This window comes from Engystomops pustulosus, chromosome 5, assembly GCF_040894005.1.
Source record: "Engystomops pustulosus chromosome 5, aEngPut4.maternal, whole genome shotgun sequence".
NCBI classification, from domain to species: Eukaryota; Metazoa; Chordata; class Amphibia; order Anura; family Leptodactylidae; genus Engystomops; species Engystomops pustulosus.
In genome coordinates, this window is record NC_092415.1 from 89195895 (window position 1) to 89215317 (window position 19423).

Consider the following 19423-nt stretch of genomic DNA (forward strand, 5'->3'; position numbering starts at 1 on the left):
CCGCTATAGAGGTGCATTATGCCCGAGCATGATGTGGTAAGCACACGTGTCTCACTGCACCATGAGAGTTAAAGGCCATGACCTCCCTATATTTGTGGTGCAGCCACTCAGTTCCCTATGGAGAGGAGAGGGGTGAGCAGCTCTTAACCACCAACAGATTCATGATTTCTGGCGCACATTCTTCATGAATCTGGTGCCCCTGAACTGCTCCTGGAGAGTTCACCAACTCTTTACTGGTGAACCTTTTAACATAACTTGCACGACACACGTCTGTCAACCATGGTCTGACTGTGCACCGGAACGCCCCTTTATGGGCAGAATCTCTCGTCACGTCAGGCATAGTGCAGCCGTGACACTTATAAATTACATGTACAAGCAGTTTGCATGTTCTTTTCAGTGCGAAGACAGACAAAAACTCACAAAGACTTTAGTAAATGTGGGCCATTGTGTTATAATGAGAAGATTTGCAGCTGTTTAATGTTTTCGTTCCAACACCTGCCAGTCATTCTCATTCAATGCTGAGATCTCAAGCATGTGCTGTGCGGCAGTGAGGTAGAATTACGGGTGGCTTTTCGGAGGCAGGGCTGACACGTGGGATGCTTGGAGTGGGCAGAGAATAAGGCGGTAAGGTAGTGGGACTGCATGGACAGTTTCTACCTCCTTCACTGTGTTTTACCTTTAAATAAAAGAGGATTTTTTTCAGGAGTGTTGGCCCATAGAAAATAACAGAAGGATGTCCATGGAATGCGCATTATACAAATCAAGGTACAGATATGTGCAACATCCCCCACCGGGGCCTAGACTTTTCTTGGGGCTTGGAGGGAGCCAGGGCCCAGAATACCAGAGTGGCTGGCGGTTGCGGCCTAGGCACGTTGATGTCACGGTGCTTGGTATGGGGACTGGAGGACTGTACTACAGCCTGGCAGGTCTCCAGCTGGTGGTGTGTGCAAGAAATATGAAGGGAGAGGCTGATGTACTGGTTCTCCCTGGGGCAACCCCTTTGTGTCTGTAATGTATGTCCCTGGGTAATGGATGGGGAGCCCGTGGTGGTACAGCTGTATCCAGGGAACAGACGGAGGCAACGTTGTGCAAAATAACTTTTGCGGTTCTTTATTGGAACAACTGCAGGCAACGGGCCAAACGATCTTGTAACAGATGCCGGATTACTGGAGTGGTCATGGAGAGTGATCCTCAGGAGTAGTTCACCATACTGGTAGTAGATGCATGCTGGGAGGTAGCTGTGTCCAATCGTGGAAGCTTCAGCTATGAGTCTAGTGACTCTGGTCCTGGGAGGAACTTCTATGTGCTGCATCTCTCTCTGTATGCTCTGATAATCTGCAAAGTGTGCTCTGCAAGAGAGCTAGTGGTAAAAGAGGCCTAGCCCCTCACTGTCCAGGGGTTTTGTTAAACCCTGGTCAAGTGGTAGCTCACTCCCCAATCACACTCCAGTGTACAGGTTGGATAATAACGTTCATATACTTAACCCTTGCTTGTCCAGGTAGTGTCTACCGCTGCTAATACCTAATGTCCAGTGATAGAACCTTCTAGAGCAGTGGTGGCGAACTTATGGCACTGGTGCCAGAGGCGGCACTCTGAGCCTTTTCTGTGGGCACCCGGGCCATCACCCCAGCACACTAGACAGGACTTAACAGGACTTAAAATAAGCTTCCTGCTGTTCCAAGCAACTTAAAAGATGCTGCTTTCAGAAAGAAGCTAACATTTTCCATCTCTCTACTGTGTTGCTGTCCACAGGAGGGCAATATGATAGAAAGTTGTTGAAGAACAGGGAGCAATAAGTTACTGCTTTAATTTTTGGTTGGTACCTCGTGATAAATAGGGGGGGGGGGGGTTGGTGTTGCATGTGGTTGGTAGGCTTGGGGTGGGAACTAATAAAACATAGACAGCCTGTATATAGTTGGTATTTTTTATATTGTATGGTAAGTGGTGTAAAAACAGGATGTGGAATAACTGCTGTATTCTGCTCTTCACTGTTTTTTTCATTATGTTGTCAGAAGAAAAAAAAAAAATATAAAAAAATGTATGTCTCGTTGAAGTAGATCAGGGTATTAAGAGATGAACCATTTTCTTTTCACATCTTAGTTGTCAGCGCTGGATACATGAGTTATGATGGACCCGCAGCCGCCAGCAGGACATAGCGCTCCTCCCTCAGTCCCAGTGATCAGGTGTTGCTATACATAGCCCTCCGGTGCAGCAGGGGGCGCTCTAGTGCTCCGTCTAGTAGTAGCGGCCGGGGCTCGTGTTGTTGGTCCGGGGTCTTCCTCTTCCGCTGGTCAGCTGAGCTGAAGCGCAGGCGAGAAGCATGACGCCAGAGCACGAACTGGAGAGTGAGGAAGATGAAGCCCCCGAGGAGGTGACATTCCAGAGCGCCAAGACCCAGGCGGGGGAGAGTGCACGGGCGCTACGGGAGGAGGCCATCAGGTAACACGAGAGCCCGGGCTGCGTGCGGGGCTGTATACCGTCCTGTATATAACATGTCATCCCGGCAATGACCTGCAGGGGGCTACACCAGATTCTTCTCAGATTGTACAGCCATCGCCTTATGCTTCAGTGACAGCATCGATGGATGGAGGAACACGTGCTTCCTAGATTCCATACATCACATTGTACTGCATTCTAAAAGATGACAAAAGGTTATTGCCGTTTAGGACGGGCAACATATGTTATGAAAGCAAACACTTTGTCACGTTGTCTTATTTCTACTTGGCAGTAAAGACGTAGGTACCTTTTATGATGTATTTATAAAGCCGTATCTACATTATTTCTCCACTTACAGAACATATGTTTTCTGTGGTACAAATTGTTCTTCATTTTGGCATTCAAAAATGTTAGCCAAATATTGCATGGCTTCTTTTTTTTTTTTTTTTTTTTTTTTTTTTCTTTTTTAATGTCCATAAAGAAGTCATGTTCTTATATTTGTTATCCTTGGCTTCCTTTGACACCTCCCACAAGCCCTCTAGGATCATTCGCATAATTATAAAAGTTAATTTTAGAAAAGAGTAAGTGGCCCTGGTTTATCATGCTTGATTTTGATGGTAGATTTCCTCTAAATTTGTAAGTGTATTTAATTTTACCTACATACATTGTACACAATAAAAAGCTACTTTTTAGTTTATAATAAAAATGCAGGTAAGTGATTAGGCAAATTTACATGAACATTTCAATGAGTGTTTTTATACTTAGTTTTAAACGATCTGACCTCTTATAAAATAAGAGGTTGGATCGTCATGAAAGTTCCCTCGCAGTCGGCCGTATTCATGAGGGGGCCGGCCGACACACCCCCTCCACGCCCCTGTCAGTCAGGGGCCTGTAAGACTCACGGGCAGCAGCACATATATTGCGCAATCGCTGCCAGCTCTATGCGATGCAGCGCTGTGCTGACAGCGGCCGCAGAGGGGCTTATTCACAGTGCTGGCCGAACATTTAACCGGCACTGTGAATAAGCCCCTCTGTGGCTGTTGTCAGTGCACCGCATCGAATAGAGTCGGCAGCGATTGCGCAATATGTGCTGCTGCCCGCGAGTCTTACAGGCCCCTGACTGACAGGGGAGTGGAGGGGGTCTGTCGGCCGGCCCCCTCATGAATGCGGATGACTGTTAGGAGACTTGTACAACGATCCGACCTTTGATAAGAGGTTGGATCGTTTAAAGCTAAGTATAAAAACACTAATTTTAATAATTCAATAAATATAAAGGGGCTGGGGACAGGAGCTAATTTGTTGGGGGTGTTTTTCCAGGTCCTCTTTAAGCACAAGATTTATGATGTTTACTTAACCCCTTAGTGATGTAGCCTGAAAAGGCTCTAGTGACTGGACATTTTTAGCGGTGGTATAAGGACATCATTTTTTTTTTTTTTTTGCGTGCTATGATAACATTTTTTGCTTTTTTTTTTTTTTTTCAGGACACAGAGCTGGTTAAAATGTAATAATAAAAGTTAAACATTTTTTCTTAATTTTTTTGTTTCGGTTTACAAGTGGGAGAAAAAAAAGCATTTTTTGTAATTTATAGTACTTTTTTTTTTTAAAATTTTCAAATTAATTCAAAATGAATATTATTAATTATTGTGGAAAAAGTAGAACATTTTGAATTTCGTAAATTGAGGATATTTCAAAATTTTCACCAAATATCTGATTTTCTCATAAATAAATGCAAAACATACCACCTACATTTTTTAACTAACATGAAGTACAAAGTGTCACGAAAAAACAATTTGTTAAAGTGTTCCAAAGTTACAACCACTTATAGTGACACAGGGCAGATTTGAAAAAAATGGGCCGTGTCAGGAAGGTGAAAAGTGGCTTTGGCGTTAAGGGGATAAGCCATAAGATGAGAAGTGCAAAATTTACACCATAAAATGTGATTTGCAGCATTGTTTTGTTTTTCCTACCTCTTTCTTTCTGTATAGTTTTTTTTGTTTGACTATTGATCAGTAAGATATATTATTATTATACTTCTATATTTCCTCAAAATTGTACTTATGCTTAGCATAAAGAAATAAAGGTATTGTTCTTGGTAAGCGACAATTGAAAAAAAATTAATGCATTAAGGGACTTGTGAAACTGGTGATATTTGGTTATTGTATTGCCTTCTGGTGTACACCTTTGGTTTACAACAATCTATATATAAATTATATTGTAATGACTTTGACATCTTTCACTTTTTACAATTTTATTTTTTTAATTATCACTAAACAGAGAAAAGGCTTTGCTGAAGGAGAAGCGGAAACGCAAGGAAGAGCTGTTCAAAGAACAAAAGGTGCAATGTTTTTTGTTTTACATTTTTCATATAACACCATTACAATTATCTTTGGGAAAAAACATAACATGGATCAAGTCACTGCACACAGATTACCCCTTGTTTTTCAGGGAGAATATCCAAATAGATGTTGTAAACCTTAATGAGAGCCAAGCAATGAGTCAGTGTTATCACAGCGATGTACTGTGATAGATTTCCTGCATCTTGCATGAAGTTGGACACTTTTTTTAGTTTGGAGTAAAATTATAGCATTAAAATTAAGTAAAAGAAAAAAAAAAGTTATCAGGTGGTAGAATTCTGCAGTCACAACCACTTTCATGTAGGTAGAAAAGCAAAGGTGTATAGAGTCATCCTGTTTTTAAAGCACATACTTAGTAAATGGGATCAGAAGCTTTGTTAAAACAAATGAAAAGGCCAACTCAAACCCCAGAACGGTTTAACATTGTCCGGATGCCAGTTGTGCTACTTTGGCACAGTTGTCTAAAATCGTTAATGTGCTATAGGAACAAGAACATATAGGCTGGGTGCATATGGGGTTCTGCGTGCAGCCAAGCAGACTTCAAATCCCTAAGGGGCCTATTGCTTGCCCTGTACACAATGGGTTTTCATCGGTAGTATATATTTTCTCATACAGTTTCGTTCTTTTTTTTTTTCAGAAAAAGAAGTTGCTTTCAGATGATATCCTACAAAGTATCAGCTCTCTTCCAGAGAAAAGGTAAATTGACTTTTTAGGCCTTGTTTACACAATGGATTCACACAGATGGTGTTTAAAGGGATTGTCCTTTTAAAATATATATATATATATATATGTCTTTTCTGTTTTCAATATTGTGGTACATTTTTGGCCATTGACTCTACAGCTCTGGAATGGCTGCTGCTATTGTCATGATATTATATCTAAGATTTTCTCATCTTCAGAGGTGCCAAATTAGATTTCTTTTTTTTTTGTAAAGGGATGAATCAAGTCAACAACAAAACCAGAAAAACAAAGGTATGGTAACTTATTATGTTCTATAATAGGTGTTCTGGTAGTGTGGTACCTGGTCATGTATAAGTTTTTTTTTTATGCCATTTTACTCTTGTTTTTTTGTTTTGCAAACCGTTTAAAGCCAAAACACAACATGCAAGGGAAGACATTCTGCCGCCACCACCCACAGATGAGCACCAATGTCTGTGGCATCCAGTAACTTATAGATAACCGCCTTGCGAAGTTCTGTACTATAGAAGTAATGAAGTAAACGTAATTAAACTACGGAAATGATTCAGAATGCTGACAAAGGCATTTTTAAAATCTGCACTGCATAGGCTTTTGGAACCAGTCACCAGCTAAAAATCACATTCCTGGTGAAGGGTTGGCTTTAACTCCTTAAGGACGCAGCCATTTTGTAGCTTAAGGCTCAGTCCCATTTTTTGTATTCTGACCTGGTCTCTTTATATGGTTATAACTTTTGAACACTGTTATTTATGAAAGCGATTCTGAGATTTTGTTTTTTTCCTCACATATTGTACTTCATTTTAGTGGTAAATGTCGGCAGATAAGTTTTGCGTTTATTTACAAAAAAAAAGAAAAATGATTGTTTTGAAAAATTTGCCATTGTCGAAATTCGAAATCATCGCGTTTTCAGGCAGATAGATTTACCACCTAAATAACTTGCTGAATAACATTTCCCATTTGTCTACTTTACATTTTCATCATTTTTGAAATGTCTGTATAATTTATTTTGATGTCACGCAGCTTACAAATCGAACATCGATTTTCCGTATTTTTTAGAATTGACTATTTTGGGGATAAATCCCGTTTTGAATGAAATTTTACATATTTAGCATCAAAAACCCCCGTATATAATCAACCCATTTTCAAATCTGCACCCCTCAAGCTATCAGAAACAGCTTTTAGGAAGATTGTTAACCCCTCGAAATCTTCATAGTAATGAAATCAAAATGGAGGTGAAATTTAGAATGGTCAAATTGTGCCGGTCATATGTTCATTTAGCCCTAAAATTTACACATTTCCAAAAGATAAAAATAGAAAATCCACCATAAAATTTGTTCTATAATTTCTCCCGAGTACAGATACCCCCCACATGTGGCTGTGACTTGTTTTATGGGTGCACAGCGAGGCGCAGAAGGGAAGGAGGGACCAGCAGCTGGCAGGATTTTAGTTTCCTCATACATATGTTTTTTCAAACACTTTTTATTGCATTTTTTTGTGGGATTCTATATATGTGGGGTTTGTGTTATGATTTAGACTTTTTTTTTTGAGTTGTATGTCTCTTTATATGTTATTGGGCTTAGTGATTTATTGCTTTATTTTTTTTTTTGAAAAACATTTTTTTTACTTTTTTTTTACTACTTCCACCATGGCACATGAACAAGCAATCACCTGATTGCAATACATGATTATTGCAGATTATTATCATGAACAAGCAGAGTATTAGCAGTGTCAGCCTATGCACATGCATAGGCTGGCACTGTGCCTGAAAGATGACGTCACAGACGCCATCTTTCAGGCACTGCGTTGATGCACCTCTGGGGTCCCGATTGGACCCCTGAGATGGCATAGTAACTATCTGTGCCCCCCGAAAACGGTTCAGGGGGGCGATCGTGGGGGAAAGACCCCGGAAGGCATGACCACGGCATTTAACGGGTTAAACACAGGTGTTACACTGGGTTGTCGGCTAATAGTTACAGTGGGCACCCGGTTCGGCTCAGATCTTGAGCTGAACCGGCATCGGCTCAGCGTCCGATATAGCGCTAAGTCAGCGTTCGTCAACAGGTTAAATACTGCCACACAAAAATGAATTGCCTGCTTCCAAGAACTGTAGAAGACTCCTTTGGGCCTAATTTCAATATTAAATTGATTATTTAATATTTAGCCTAATGATTATTTAAATTAAATGTTGATATACTTCTCCTTTTCTCATTTTCACAGAGGATAAAAGCCGTGTCAGTAAGAAACGTAGAAAGGCGTTGCTTCCCCGAAAAAGGTAACAACTTTTGTAGTTACACAAATAAGACTATAAAGCATTGCAATGATCCAATGTAGTCAAGAAAAAACTTCATTGGTGCCCGCATAGAATTTGATGAATAAATGTATGGTAACAAGCTAAGCTTCATGCTTCCTATGTATGATGTGTATTAACAGGATACTGTTATTAACCCTTTCAGGACCTGGCCCTTTTTTGTTTTTTCATTTTTTACTCCCCATGATCAAAAATCCATAACTTTTTTAATTTTTCCATGTACTGAGCTGTGTGACGGCTTATTTTCTGCGTAACAAATTGCACTTCATAGTGATGGTATTGAATATTCCATGCCGTGTACTAGGAAGCGGGAAAAAAAATTTGGTAAAAAAAAACGCATTTGTGCCATCTTCTTGTGGGCTTGGATCTTACGGATTTCACTGTGCACCCCAAATGACAGGTCTACTTTATTCTTTGGGTCTGTGCGATTACGGGGATACCAAATTTATATAGGTTTTATAATGTTTTCATACATTTAAAAAAATTAAAACCTCCTGTACAAAATATTTTTTTGGGGAATTTGCCATCTTCTGGCACTAATAACTTTTTTATACTTTGGTGTACTGAGCTGTGGGTGGTGTCGTTTTTTGCGGATTTTGATGACGTTTACAATGTTATCAATTTTAGGACTGTTCGACCTTGTGATCACTTTTTATAGAATTTTTTAATTTAAATGACAAAAAAAGTGCCATTTTCGACTTTGGGCGTTTTTTTCCATTACGGGATTAAACACAGTGAAAAACCGTTATCATATTTTGATCGGGCATTTTCGGACGCGGCGATACCTAATGTGTTTATGATTTTTACTGTTTATTTATATTTAGATCAGTTCTAGGGAAAGGGGGGTGATTTGAGTTTTTAGGGTTTTTTATTATATATATTTTTTTTTTTTAACTTTTTTTTTATTTTTAGTACTTTTCAGACTCCCTAGGGTACTTTAACCCTAGGGTGTCTGCACGATCCTATCATATACTGCCATACTACAGTATGGCAGTATATGGGGATTTTACTACTCATACATTACAATGTGCTGATAGCACATTGTAATGCATGGGTTAACCCGAAGTAGCCTCGGGTCTTCGTGAGACCCGAGGTTACCATGGCGACGGATCGCCGCTCCTTGATGACGTCACGGGGAGCGGCGATCCTCGAAAAGATCCTTTTGAAGCCGCCGGCAGCATTGCTGGCGGCGATCGAGGTGAAAACACCCGCGATCGGTGCTAGCATCGATCGCGGGTGTTACTGGTAAGCCTTTGCTGCAATATGCAGCAAATACTTACCGGCTATGGAGAGGGCTCAGCGCGTGAGCCCTCTCCATGCACCCGCGGCCGACCCGTGACGTGCTATTACGTCACGGGTCGTGAAAGGGTTAAAGGGGTTTGCCCAGGAAATTCTATTAATGGCCTTGCCTCAGGATTGACTATCAATGTTGACTGTTGCGGTTCAAAAACCTGAGCGCAGCAATGATCAGCTGGTTTGTTTAGTTATAAACACAAGGATGCAGAGCCAGGAGCGCGTGGGCTCATGTCCCGGTAATACTTGGGCACTAGTGCTGCAGTCACAGCTTCCAATGAATTTGCTTTGCACTTTTCCGTCTGGGTCTATAATCCTATATCGGTAAGGTCATATATCCTTTGTTTCCTTTACTTGTATTCTGCTGACAATTTGTTTCTTTTCCCATAGGTTGAAGAATAACTACAAAGTAGCACGGTTGGAGGATTACAGTTCGAACAATTTGCTCAGGGATAGAGCAGAAACTTTTCTAAAGAGAAAGTTATTTGGCAATTCCAAGAACAGAACAACCGGTGAATATTATGCAGGATTTAGCTTCTTAATACATTTGGTACATTTTTCCCAATATGCTTTAAAACGGAAACCGTAGGCTTTAAGACAATCTCCCCTCTGAGAAGAGACCACAAGCAGTATCCATAATAAAGGAGATGTGGGGCTCCATAGAGCTCCTAAATGTATTAGTTATTGGAGGTATCCTTGTGCTTTGGAAATCTCTACAATGTTACAGATCCCAATGTGTTTAGATTCTATAGGAAAATGTAGATTATTATTTTATTCATCCCCCCCCCCACCCCATTTTTTTTTCCAGCAAATGAATTTCTCTCGATTTCCAATAAAAGGAGTGTGGTTAAAAAGCCAGCTGTTCTATTCACTGACAACAACTGGGGTAGGTATTAGTTTATGGTGTAAGAAGGTAGATGATCTACATAGCAGAAGAATCTATTCTGTTTTTTCCTATTTGTTATTTCTCCATGATCTTTTATTTTTTTTCAACCCAGACGTACCCCCTTTTTGTGGGGAGGGGGAATTTCACACTTGGCGGTATATTTAAAATAGAATAATTTTAAATGTTGACCTCTATAGGATGGATTATCTGTGTACTGTATTAATGTAAGGGACAGAACACAGTTTTTTTTTTTGTTTTTTTTTTTACTTGGTAACAAACCTTTGATGTCTTGTTTGAGGAGGCACAAGTGTCTGCTTTGTTCTCCTGAAAGGAACACAGGAGAGTGCAAATGGTTCCCTGCTGATCTTGGCTACTGCAGGTCTGTACTTATAACGGTGCAGACTAAGCTGTGTATGATATTCTGGCTCCTTCCCAATTGTGACGTCATCACAGGTCCTATTCACTGCTCCAATATGGAAATGAGTCATCTCCCATTCCTACTCTATGAACTGTGTGCAGTGACACAGTACACTGATGAATGTACCTCTGGTGGCCCACAGTGGTAACAATTAAATATATATATCCTTATATTAATTTCTAATATAAGGCAATAGGTAATACAAAGTCTCCCAAAAAAACCCACAAGTAGCTATTTTTTTGTAAGCGCTTTTTCCTTTGCAGAGTTTGGCCCTTTTACCTCATATTTTTTGTAAGGTTTGCAGAATACTATCATGAGCAGAGCAATTATACAGTTAAAGATCACATGTCCCTCCATCTGCAGCCATTATATGTATAGGAATCTCGGCTGATGAGGTAAAAAAACGGGAGGCTTCACTCTTTTTTCAAGAGAGCAGAGCAAAATGTAAATACATGTATATTGGTAAATTACCTAATATGCCGCGCTCTATCTTACACATGCATTAAAAGGAGGAACAGTGGCCAATCACTTTATGCATTTTTGGGAAGAATTTTCTTTGTGTCAACCTATCACAGCTTGGCTTTTGGAGCTGGACTGTGACTGGTTGATAAGTCTTTCAGCATTGGATCTTGCAGGAAAGCAATGCGTCCACCATACATGGACAACATACCTCAAGGTTTGTGTTTCTTATAGATGGAAGTACTATGTACCCACAATATTTTTTAATCTTGTATCGACAGGTAAAGAATCCAAACTAAAAGCAGCAAAGTTAAATCTCCGGTGGATGAACAGAAAAAAACTTTGACAATTTGTGTAATGAGAGATTTTGAGACTTGAATTTCCAGTTCTTTCCTAAACTTCCATTGTGCCTGCGCAGCTACATTAGAATAGTGGCGCTTTGTGTCATCACGCTCCTAGTGGTGTGGCCTGCGTTACATAGACTGTTCTGTGTGTTGGAAGGATTTGGATACAAATGTGTATATGACCTTGTATTATTTGTCACTTGCTTTTATATAACATGGAGAAAAAAAATATTAACCTAATAAACTTTGTCCAGGTTTTTTTTTGTGTGTATTGTAGCATAAAGCAGTCAGAAATATTTCTGTATAAATGCATGCGCCTTTTGAATAGAGATGCCCAGCAGTAACTTTTGAATAGTTACTGTGGTCTGAGAATAGACTTGCTGCCTCCTACTGACCCCTTGGAAAATGCTGAGGATAAGCAGTTAAGAACAGTATAGCAGATGGAGACCTGAAGGCAGATCACACACTTTCTTTCTCAATCTACAGGCAAAGGATTTTGCTTGTCTGGCAGCCAGATTTGCTGTAAGCAGCTTGCTGCACTGATAATTCTGCAGTGCAGGACGTGTTCTGTACAAACCTATGAGAATGTGACAACCGCATACGTCATTACTTGTAGGAAATGATAACCTCTTCAGTGATGTAATTAAACTAGGGGTGAACTTAGCTACTCTGAAGGAGATCTTGCCCTCTCCCCTGTATTAATACTGATTTACAAGTCATCTTAATGATGTATCACTACGTGTAACAATTGTTTTGCTGCTTTTACCTTGCCTGATTAATGGGGCTGTGTGCCCTGAATGCTTACAAATCTAATCTTTTGGGTTAGCCATTTTATCTTTGTTTAAATCTGGCAGAAGTACATCAGGAGTACATGAAGTACATTACCAATGCACCACCGAAGTGCTTAAAAAGCCTATGTACAGCGCCAAATCGTTTTTTAACTGAGAAAACAATAACATTATGATAATGAGGCTCTGTCACTCCTGTGGCTGCCCCGCCGTGTCTCCTCTTACCCCAATTATGCACTGCTTCAGAGAACGCTGTATTCATTGTGTTGTCCCTGACAGGCAGAGGTAATCAATTGCTGTACAATCCCCCAACTGCTGTGTATTAGTCATCCAGCTTAGATTGATAAGAGCTGCCTGAAATGTCTATACAGGACTAATGTATGGCACCCAGCTCTCCCAAGGTTCTGAATTTTATAGTAGTTTTTTTGAGCAAAACCATTATATTCAGGGATTAAACAAGATATGTTTCTGCATCGGTGTCGCTACAGCATTCTCGAGGTATGTTTGGTTCACAATGCATAAAAACAAATGGTAGGTTTCCTTTAAAACATTCTGATGATCATGAACCTTCTTTTTATCTTGTAATTTGGCAAGCGAGTCACATTTTAGCACAAAATCACTGATCATTTGCAGGTGGTACAGTGAATGTAGACAGATGACATCTTGCCTCCTCTTGCATTGTCCTGTGACTGACTACACAAGCACAGTATCTGCTTTAGCTGGCAGATGTCTGTAGTAACGTTACTAATGCACATGGTTCTAGGTTTCCAGTAATAGATGTATACTGATACCTGAGTATCCAGGGTTCGGAAGGTCAGTGCTTCCTAGATCAGATCTCTGAATACGTGGGGTGGCTTCATTTTCAAAGCTTCCTTTATTATTTATTTAAGATGATCTGACAACGTCACTCCCCTTCACCTTCTTTTAAAGAATCCAGAATATATTTAGCATGATTTTAAGTGATGAGGTGAGTAACTAGATAACATTAGGGAGCACATAGGGTATGTGCTACCTGCAACTTTAAGTGGTTTTCACATGAACAATCCTTTTGGCATCTCAAGCAATCACTCATAATCAATCACAGGGTACATGTCTCCCAACCTTTTTCAGTCAACCCATAAAAGTGAATGATCTGTGGCTAGGTAAGTGTACTAAAGCTCCATTCTCTTAATTGGTTTGGAATAGGGACAAATTGTGTGGGAGAAGAGGGTTCCCCAGCAGTTTCGTGTTATTTATAAGGAAGTTTGGTAGCGAGTTCCAAAACTTAGAGTTGTTGATGGATTCTTAAACAGAGGGGGTGCTCCAAGTTTAACTTTAAAGTCACAATCATTCTAAAATCCAGGGCTATTCTCTGTGACACCATGCATAAATGCTGTTGTCTGTCTATAAAGTAAGGAATTGGGAGGCTGTACAAAGCGCTTGTTATCTGGATTACACCAGCCAGTGTCATGATGATTCACTCCACTTGCTTTCGCAGAAGCAGCTGCTATCATAGGGCAGACAGATCTCGTGACAGGAGTCAATAGCAGTATGTCAACTACTGAAAGGGATACTGCAAACCAATCCAATTGTGTGAGTCACACTGACGCTGTGGGTGGTGAATGCAAACAGAAAATGTGTAAAACATCAGTTCAACACAATGTGCTGCACCTGGTGTATGACTCCTGTCAGTCTGGATGTGTAAAAGACATAAGCGGGCATTTATCAAGAGCTGGTGCATTGTGTATCCATGCAGGATACAGGCTGTGGTTTGGTCTAAAGTGTCAATCGCGGTAGTACTATTCAGGATGCAATAGGAAAGACAATACGGACTGCAAACCCAATGATGAACATTGTGAAGGTTAAACTAAACGTATTGAATGTAGTGGATCTAAATGTTTGCCTTAACAGGAAATTGCCACTTAGTACAGTTAAATAGGATCAATTCTAATTTTGGAGGAAGTTACAAGGCTTGGACAGTTGGAAGAAGATTTTTATGCAAATTAATGATATTGATTGGATTTTATTACCCACGTTGGCCAGACTTGGCATAAATTGCGACAGTCTTACACCATCACAGTGATAAATCAAGGTGCAGCAAAATACTATTGTTGTAGACTGGCAGAAGCTGAGACACATTGATGAATTCACCCATAGTTGTAGGATCTGGTTATGGGCAAATGCAAAGTTTTCCATTCATTGTACTGTCCTTATTTGTGGTTGGTGTAATGGCAGGAACAGGTAAAGTGATGGCTGTTATAAGGAAACACCTGATTTATGTAAGGATTGTCATTTTTTTAATTTTGGGAATACACACAAAGTGAGCAGGCACCCTATGGGCAAACACACCACCAGACACAGGCGGCACCTTTATTACACAGTGTTGGTCCATTTCCCGGCACATAATATTTGATATCATTGACAAATCATTTTTGTGTAGAGATGTAGTGAACGTGACACATATACTTCTACAGACTGTGTTGGGTTCTAACTCAGATGGCTTGTTCTAGTGCGATACTCTCCCCAATTGCTCGTATGAGCTTTTGCATTACATACGGGTCACCCGGGACTAGAATAACTCAGATATGTGAATGACGTCCTGTGGTCATGTGTTGCCTCGCATGACAGGGCTTCTATTCTGCATTCAATAGCAGCATAATGCTCTCCCCCCACACGGTCAGTACTTCAATCATCTTTGGTACCAGCTAGAACTCCACCCTCGGCAACCTACAAGTATGTGGAAAACTGGCCACAGTTACACCAAGAAGTTATTGGAATATTACCATTAGGTTAATGAATAGTTTTCAACCACATTAAACATTTGTTGCGAATTCAATAACATGCAACAGATTTGTTTCCGAATTAAATTTTTATTGGCAGATTAATTTAAGTACAGTTACATTTTTATTCAATATTTTAGCACTTAAAAATTAAAGTGTACAAAGGTGAAATTAAGATACCTAGACGACTAAATATTTGGTTCCTTTCTATAAATAAATGATTAAAGACACACCAATCCCTATTTAATATAGTGTGAAGAAGCTGTCCCGTTGTTACAGGAGTAAAGAAGCGTTCTTCACGTCACACGCTGTGCTGACTTGTTACAATAAAGAGAATATCACACAACAGGAAAAACAATGACACAGCCCATAGCAAGTACAAATGATGAAGCTTGCCGCATCAACGCATCCTGGGACTATAGAGTTGAGGTGCAGGTTAAAAAGAGAAACAAAAAACAAAAAAACAACACTCCTTTTGGGGCATTTCAAGTTTTATGACACAGGTGGGAAACTGCAGTCTACACCATGTCATTACCCTTTAACAGTGCCCAGATTGATGTGTACACATGAGACATGCCATACACAACCTGTACACTGGCAGTCTTAGATAAGTATTACATATGTCCTGTGATCTCAGTCACAGAGCGTGCAGGTTCAACATATACAGTTTGGCCAGCAAAGATCTGGAGGCCAGAAACTGTGCAAATAAGAAAAAATAAAATAAAATAATGGTGCAGCCTGTAGTCACAAGGATTCTTGTAGCACAGCATTTATGTGTCTATAATGCATCCCAAAATAATAATAAAAAAAAAAACCCACAGGACTGCTGCGAGCACGTAGCTTGTATGTGAGCATCGCCCTGTGATTTGTTATTCTTCACTGTACCTCACATATTGTAAGAGGATTAACATAGATTAATAATCAAATCAAATTATTGCTGGTATGGCAAACCAGTATTACATCGCAACATCCTCTTAAAATTGGATGAAATAATAAAAAAAAAAAGGCTATTTAAAGTCAAATGATAGGGACGTGCTTGTTACAAACTTAATAAAGGAAACAAATGAGTTCCAAGTAACTAGAGCTGGTCTATGTGTCTTACAGTATTTCCATACTGCATGTAGTCTTTAGACTTCTTCTACTGCATAGCTAATGTAAGTAATCACTCAACCTGGCAAATGCACAGGAACCGATGCCTGAGTGGGCCATCATCTCTAAACACTGCGCAGCTTGTTCTAAAGCCAGGGACAGGGGCGGCTGTTTTGGCAGGTTGTGAATATCTATAGAATAAAACAAAACAAAATATGGTTAGATAGATTGGACCAGATAGATTGCCAACATAACAAGCTCCTGGAAGGTGTTTGAAAGTAGTGTTCATAATAAATGGCCAGAAACTGCATGTAATAAATTCTGCAGTCAGCAGGGCAAACTAAAAATGCCTCTCCCTGATCCATCTGTACGGAAAGTATCATAAGAAAATGGCCAGAGATTGAGGGTCAAAAGACCCTAACTGTCCAATCTACCTTTCAGGACCTTATGATATTATTCATGATACCCGGAGAAGTATGTTTTAAAGCTTTGTAGCAGATCTCAGTAGCTAGTGTCATATTGTAAGTCATATACAGGCAGTCCCCGGGTTACATACAAGATAGGGTCTGTAGGTTTGTTCTTAAGTTGAATTTGTATTTTATCATTGTAATCCCAGCCAGAACTTTTTTGGTCTCTGTGACAATTGGATTTTAAAAATGTTGGATTGTCATAAGAAACAGGATAAACACTAAAGCTTCATTGCAGACACCTGTGATAACTGTTACAGCTGTTTATTGTAGCCTCGGACTAAAGCACAATAAATTACCAATATCCAGAGCTCCGTTTGTAACTAGGGGTCGTATGTAAGTTGAGTGTTCTTAAGTAGGGGACCGCCTGTACTTACCATGGCTCGTACATCTTAGTCCGTAGATTACAGCAGATTTTCCAAAATATGCTTATTAACCTCCAGATACACAGGAGCACAGCAGATAGATTGGCTGATGTAGCAGTTAGCAACCAATCACAGCTTAGCTTATATTTTGCCAAAGGACATTAAACTCTGAGCTTTAATTGGTTACTACAGGAAGTGAGTACAAGACAACTTATGTGTGAGGTAATATGGAGAGAGAGCGACAGATAGAAATGGATAGAAAATATTTTTTGTTATAGCTAAGAGCAGTTTACTATCCTGGGCAACAGTTGGTGTATATGGATGTATGTGTATATACATATAAACACTTACATGTATATTTTTACTAGATATATATATAGATATTAGATCTAGTAAAAAATACATAAATGAAGCAGAAATGTAAAACTTCAGGATGAGACAATAAGGCAGCTGGCTGGAAGGGACTGCTGGCATGTAGTTCAAGATGAATGGCTGTTCATATGAAATCCCCAAAAGATTGGCTGCTTGTACACGTGAAGGAACAGAACACCCCTCTCCTTGCTCCAATCATACATACACAGACATATCCAAATTTGTGTTTAAAACCTGAAGTGTCTGCTGGGAGATGGCAAGAGCTCATGTAAGTGCAGGCTGAGGTGTATGCATAGAGGATAGTGCATGAAAAGCCTCAGTCAGAGAATGGGGATGAAGGGGAGAACTGAAAGGACATATGGGGCAGATTTACCAATACAGTATAATGGGCAGTGCAAGGCTGCACCGGACAGTCTTACAATGCTCCAGATTTATCTCCATGGCTGATGGATGGATGAAAAATCTGATGCAACTTTAGACTGTACAGTCTAAGGGTACATTTACACAGCCGTATGCCCACTCGGCTGGCATACCCCTGTGTGCTGGAGAGGAGACCCTTCCCCCGTCCATAGAGAAAAGCACCGCACACGGTGAAAGATACAAATTTGCGGTCGCATATATATATATCCCCCCAGACGGCCGTCTAAATGTATCGTACCTTATACTAAATATTAGTATATCTAACAAACATTTGCCACTCAGTGTTGGGTAACAAACTGTCTCTCTTTTCCACTAAGCCTTCCCATTTTAGACAAGGGAAAGAAAGTGTCTCAAATGGTGTAGAAATGTAGTGTTAGGCGTATACTCCATTGTTGTTGATATTGTGGATAGGGGATGAGTTTAGAGATCTTCGTAAATCTACAGAAAGGGAGCCTCCATCTAGCCCTATCTGAATTCCTATCTCTTGCAGTCCAATGTAAATGAATGATGTAACTCACATTCAGAATTTGGCCACCAACGTTCTACTACGGATCCTTATAAAATGTCTAATTACAAAGCATTTCTTACCTAGTATTGCACTATTAAGAGATGAGCACACATGCTCCCTCTGTATAGGATCAAGCTGGTAGCCAACTGGGCTGTTCCAGGGGTCAGAGTATGCAAGTAAACTAAATGCATCCTGTTTGGAAAAGAAAACAACAAATACAATGTATAAAATGAAGGCAACATTATATATTAGTACAAAGAAGAATAAAATCTAACAATTAACAAAGAAGATCAAAGTGAAATGTCACCCAAGGTCCAAAGCCATTTCCTCACTGTTGTACTTCTAGTGAGGATATAGCTTTGGACCTTGGGTGACATTTCACTTTGATCTTCTTTGTGCTAATTGTGATACAGGTCGTTTCATTAAGGCTCAGGTTCACTACTTGCATATCTATCTCACACTTGTTTGATGTGATCTGGTATTGTGCATGTTACATAGGGAGGTGTATGATCATTACCCGGTGATCTTACGTTGGTGTTGTGCGGTTGACCTACACATGTTTCACCGCCCTACATTTCTTGTACATTATATATTTCAAATGCTCTTAAATTAAGGTCTTTGCTTTTGTCTGTTTCTGAATAAAATTTATGATTGTTGTTTACAAAAAAGACCTTGCTGAGTCGGTTCGTGCATTTCTTTGTCTCTTTATCGATTACATGCATCTATTTGCACGGGCTCCTTTGGAACTTGGGCTGTGCTAGACAGTTTTCTTGCAATCGGAAGATTTTAAATTACATTGTATAAGAACAGTGTTGGTTTGGCACCAAGCCATTTGCAAAAATAATTTTCTTCAGCAATTTAAGCAGGTCAGTATCTAAATAACAACACCCAGTGAATTTGCCAAGACATATCAGTTTTTTTAGTTTAAACACAGCATAAGGCCAGCGGCATATGACCGTGATTGGTCCATGGAAACCACACCATGTTCTGGTGGCATCCCATGGAGCACTGTGCTAGAGGGAAGTCCTTCCACCATAGTGAAATATGATGCAACGAGTTCCTTTTGTTGGTGGCATAGCACTCATAATGGTCCAAGTGTCACACTAATCCTCTACGAACTGAATGTGTCGGCAAAACAGCCATTAAGCATCCTGATAGAGGATCACACAGCTCTTTTAGTCACAACACAGAAGATCTTAGTCAGACAGTCACATACCTTCAGCATATTTTTGTTAGTAGCATTTTTTCCACGTTCTCTTCTTAGCTGCTCACTCATGGCTTGTAGTTCTCTCCCAAAACATATCATCCTTTCCACAGCAGCCTGGCTTCCACCACACAGCTGGCGTCTCACCTGAGTTGAATCTACCTCTGCCAAAATGAAAAACAGGGGTTAGTCACATTGCTGCATCACCATGAGACATGAAAGCTCATTGGTTTATTAAAACAAATCAAGACACAAGA

The 19423-nt window shown here is 40.0% G+C and overlaps 2 protein-coding genes and 1 long non-coding RNA gene across 4 annotated transcripts in view; 1 reads left to right on the plus strand and 2 right to left on the minus strand.

Moving 5' to 3' along the window:
- Positions 1-2288: 2288 nt before the first annotated feature.
- LOC140133045 (uncharacterized) lies at positions 2289-10365 on the minus strand. Its single transcript, XR_011855777.1, has 2 exons — positions 10253-10365; positions 2289-2634 (listed from the first exon to the last, which is right to left on the minus strand). It is a non-coding gene; the product is annotated as an uncharacterized lncRNA (long non-coding RNA).
- Positions 2303-11453, plus strand: NOL7 (nucleolar protein 7). Its single transcript, XM_072152625.1, has 8 exons — positions 2303-2439; positions 4711-4771; positions 5428-5486; positions 5725-5762; positions 7704-7758; positions 9478-9599; positions 9896-9973; positions 11132-11453. Exons 1-8 carry the CDS (start codon positions 2321-2323, stop codon positions 11194-11196), a joined length of 597 nt encoding a protein of 198 aa, XP_072008726.1. The 5' UTR covers positions 2303-2320; the 3' UTR covers positions 11197-11453.
- Positions 11454-14811: 3358 nt separating this feature from the next.
- The window catches only part of RANBP9 (RAN binding protein 9), a 43818-nt gene continuing 39206 nt past the window's right edge, over positions 14812-19423 (minus strand). For both annotated transcript variants that reach the window (XM_072152624.1, XM_072152623.1), the window contains 3 exons: positions 19179-19330; positions 18043-18154; positions 14812-16021 (listed from right to left, as the gene is read on the minus strand). In XM_072152624.1, the coding sequence (XP_072008725.1) occupies positions 15891-16021; positions 18043-18154; positions 19179-19330 (395 nt within the window). In that variant the 3' untranslated portion in view covers positions 14812-15890. The remainder of the gene's footprint in view (positions 16022-18042; positions 18155-19178; positions 19331-19423) is intronic.

Coding starts and splice junctions, on each gene's coding strand:
- NOL7 (XM_072152625.1), top strand. CDS start 2,321: ATGACGCCAGAGCACGAACTGGAGAGTGAGGAAGATGAAGCCCCCGAG. Junction 4,772..5,427: donor AGCTGTTCAAAGAACAAAAG/GTGCAATGTTTT, acceptor TTTTTTTTTCAG/AAAAAGAAGTTGCTTTCAGA. Junction 9,600..9,895: donor TTCCAAGAACAGAACAACCG/GTGAATATTATG, acceptor TTTTTTTTCCAG/CAAATGAATTTCTCTCGATT.